The sequence below is a fragment of the Danio aesculapii genome, chromosome 3 (assembly GCF_903798145.1).
Source record: "Danio aesculapii chromosome 3, fDanAes4.1, whole genome shotgun sequence".
In the NCBI taxonomy this organism is placed as follows: domain Eukaryota; kingdom Metazoa; phylum Chordata; class Actinopteri; order Cypriniformes; family Danionidae; genus Danio; species Danio aesculapii.
The window spans coordinates 2,141,106-2,143,605 of NC_079437.1; the positions used below are offsets into that span (position 1 = coordinate 2,141,106).

General features: G+C 36.9%; 1 protein-coding gene across 1 annotated transcript in view; it reads left to right on the plus strand.

Moving 5' to 3' along the window:
• The window catches only part of LOC130220640 (RNA binding protein fox-1 homolog 3), a 78,720-nt gene that overhangs the window by 42,083 nt on the left and 34,137 nt on the right, over positions 1-2,500 (plus strand). Inside the window, exon 6 of the mRNA XM_056452859.1 lies at positions 1,077-1,209. Coding sequence (XP_056308834.1) covers positions 1,077-1,209 — 133 coding nt within the window. The remainder of the gene's footprint in view (positions 1-1,076; positions 1,210-2,500) is intronic.

A 2,500-nucleotide genomic window follows, 5' to 3' on the forward strand; every position in this document is an offset into this window, starting at 1 on the left:
GTTGGTTGGTTGTTTAGATGGTTAGTTTATTGTTTGGTTGGTTGGTGTATTGGTTGGTTGAATGATTGATTAATTTGGTTGGTTGGTTGGTTGGTTGGTTTGTTGGTTGGTTGGTTGGATGGTTAGTTTGTTGGTTGGTTGGTGTATTGTTTGGTTGGTTGAATGATTGATTTATTTGGTTGGTTGTATGGTTGGTTGGTTGGTTGGTTGAATGATTGGTTGGTTTGTTGGTTGATTGGTTGGCTGGCTGGTTGGATGATTGATTGATTTGGTTGGATGATTTATTTATTTGGTTGGTTAAGTTGGATGATTGGTTGGTTGGTTGGTTGGTTGGTTGATTGATTGGTTGATTGATTTGATGGGTTGGTTGTTTGGATGGTTGGTTGATTAGTTGGTTGTTTGATTCGCTGCCTGTAACGTTAACTGACATTATGTTAGCTCTCTATCCTCGGCCCGTTCTTCATTTTGATTCTGTAAAATTTCCAAGAAACACAGCGAAATAGGACCTCATTGAGTCTCAACCTTTATTACAGCTCATGACGGACATTTCTCAAAGAGGGAATAACAGAAATCTTATCTGAGATGTTGTGTGTAAGCTCGAACGTCCAGCAGGCACGCCGTTGTGATCGATGACTCTCGCTTGTTTATTAATGCCTGTGGAAGCGGTGACGTAATTTTGACAGTGAAGTCTTGCTGTTTGATTCGTAATCGTAATCAGGACTTCGTGTCCGTGGAGAAACTGTAATTCGTGTTTGTAAAGTACACCCATCGTAAATTTATCAGTCATAAACAAACAGAAAAACAAAATGTCGTTTCTGTGTCTGTTCTAATCGCAGATTTTGGAATTGTACCCTCGTAAAATTACGAGTACGCTCCGTTTTCCTTTACAATTTTATAATTACGGATGCGTGAATTTTATTTACGCACGAAATATTAATGACAGTGATTTTATTCCATATTGAACTAGGATTTGGGAAGGAAAATGCAAAATACAGTTTGTACGGAATAAAAACAATGGAAACCTATGGAAGGTCCCCAGAATACACTAAAACAAAATTGTGTGTGTATGTTCACAGTGACGGGTTTTCCCTATCCCGCAGCAGGAGCGACAGTGGCTTACAGAGGGGCTCATCTGAGGGGCAGAGGTCGTGCCGTCTATAACACCTTCCGGACGGCTCCTCCTCCTCCACCCATCCCAGCATACGGAGCGTAAGACATTCACACACACTTCATGATCAGCCACAACTCAACAGAGCTCAATGCCAACACTATAGTCTCTTGTTGATCTGCTGATGACATACATGCCTGTCAACCTTGCAATCATTCCCAGGACTCTCCCAAATTTTACCATTTTGTCAGCACGTGTTCTTGAAAGAAGAATTTCTTTTTAGAAATGCATCCTAATATATAGTATGCATCAAATACAGTGTCATCGATTTGAAATGTTTTGTGTTTTGAGACGAATGTTGTTTAAGATTAAAGTATGTCAATTATAAATTAAAAGATCCCATTTGATGCAGATTTGTAGAATTGAGTTTATTTCTATTGCCTTTGTTTACCTATGTGGATTTTTAGTATTGAGTCAAGTGATTACATTTCTTTTTGAGTAACTAAGTAACTTTTTCAGAAATGCAATTTTATTGGTATAATTATTGTTCACTAACTGAATGACTTTTTTTTCAGTAACGAGTAATTGAATAAATTTCAGTTTTCCCCTATTACAATGCCATTACCAATACTGACAACAAGTTTGTGGCATTATATAATTTATATATAATTGAGCTCAATGACTCATTTTTAGGGGTAGGGGTGGGACAATCACATATCTAATGATGATTGCTGTGTGAAGTGTGTAGGGGTGGGACAACCACATAATTCATTTATATATATATATATATATATTTACACATACATACATACATACAATGATTTGCTTAATTATTATAAGTACAATTATTAATATAAGTAACTTGCTGAATTAACCTGCTTAAATCCTGGTTAAATGTCACTTTAAGCTAGATTCTAGTATCCTGAAAAATATCTGGTAAAATATTATGTACTGTCAGAATAAGTCAGACTTCATATATATATAAACAGCATTTTTATGTAAATGTTATTTTTTAATGATGGTGCACAGTGTGAATGACTTATATGTGCAGGGCTAATCAGTTATTCTATTAAACAACAGTTTCTGTAGTTATCCCATAGTTACCATTAATAATGTTCAAATTAGCATAATTTTGACACTTACCACAACGTGTTTTTTCAGGTTGGAGCTGGATGTCATGTATATGTTGCGATGTCAGTTTGATGTACACCGTGTCAGTTCGATATACAACTATTCTTGTTGACATCTTGGAGTGTAAACACAGACTGAACTCAAGGCCACGGGTGGTCTGGTCTGAAAAACTCACTGCATAGACAGCGGAACTGCAGATGGCCATGGCGTGACCTCAGTATAAACTCGCACGTCTTTTTCGACTTCAGTCATCATTCAAGC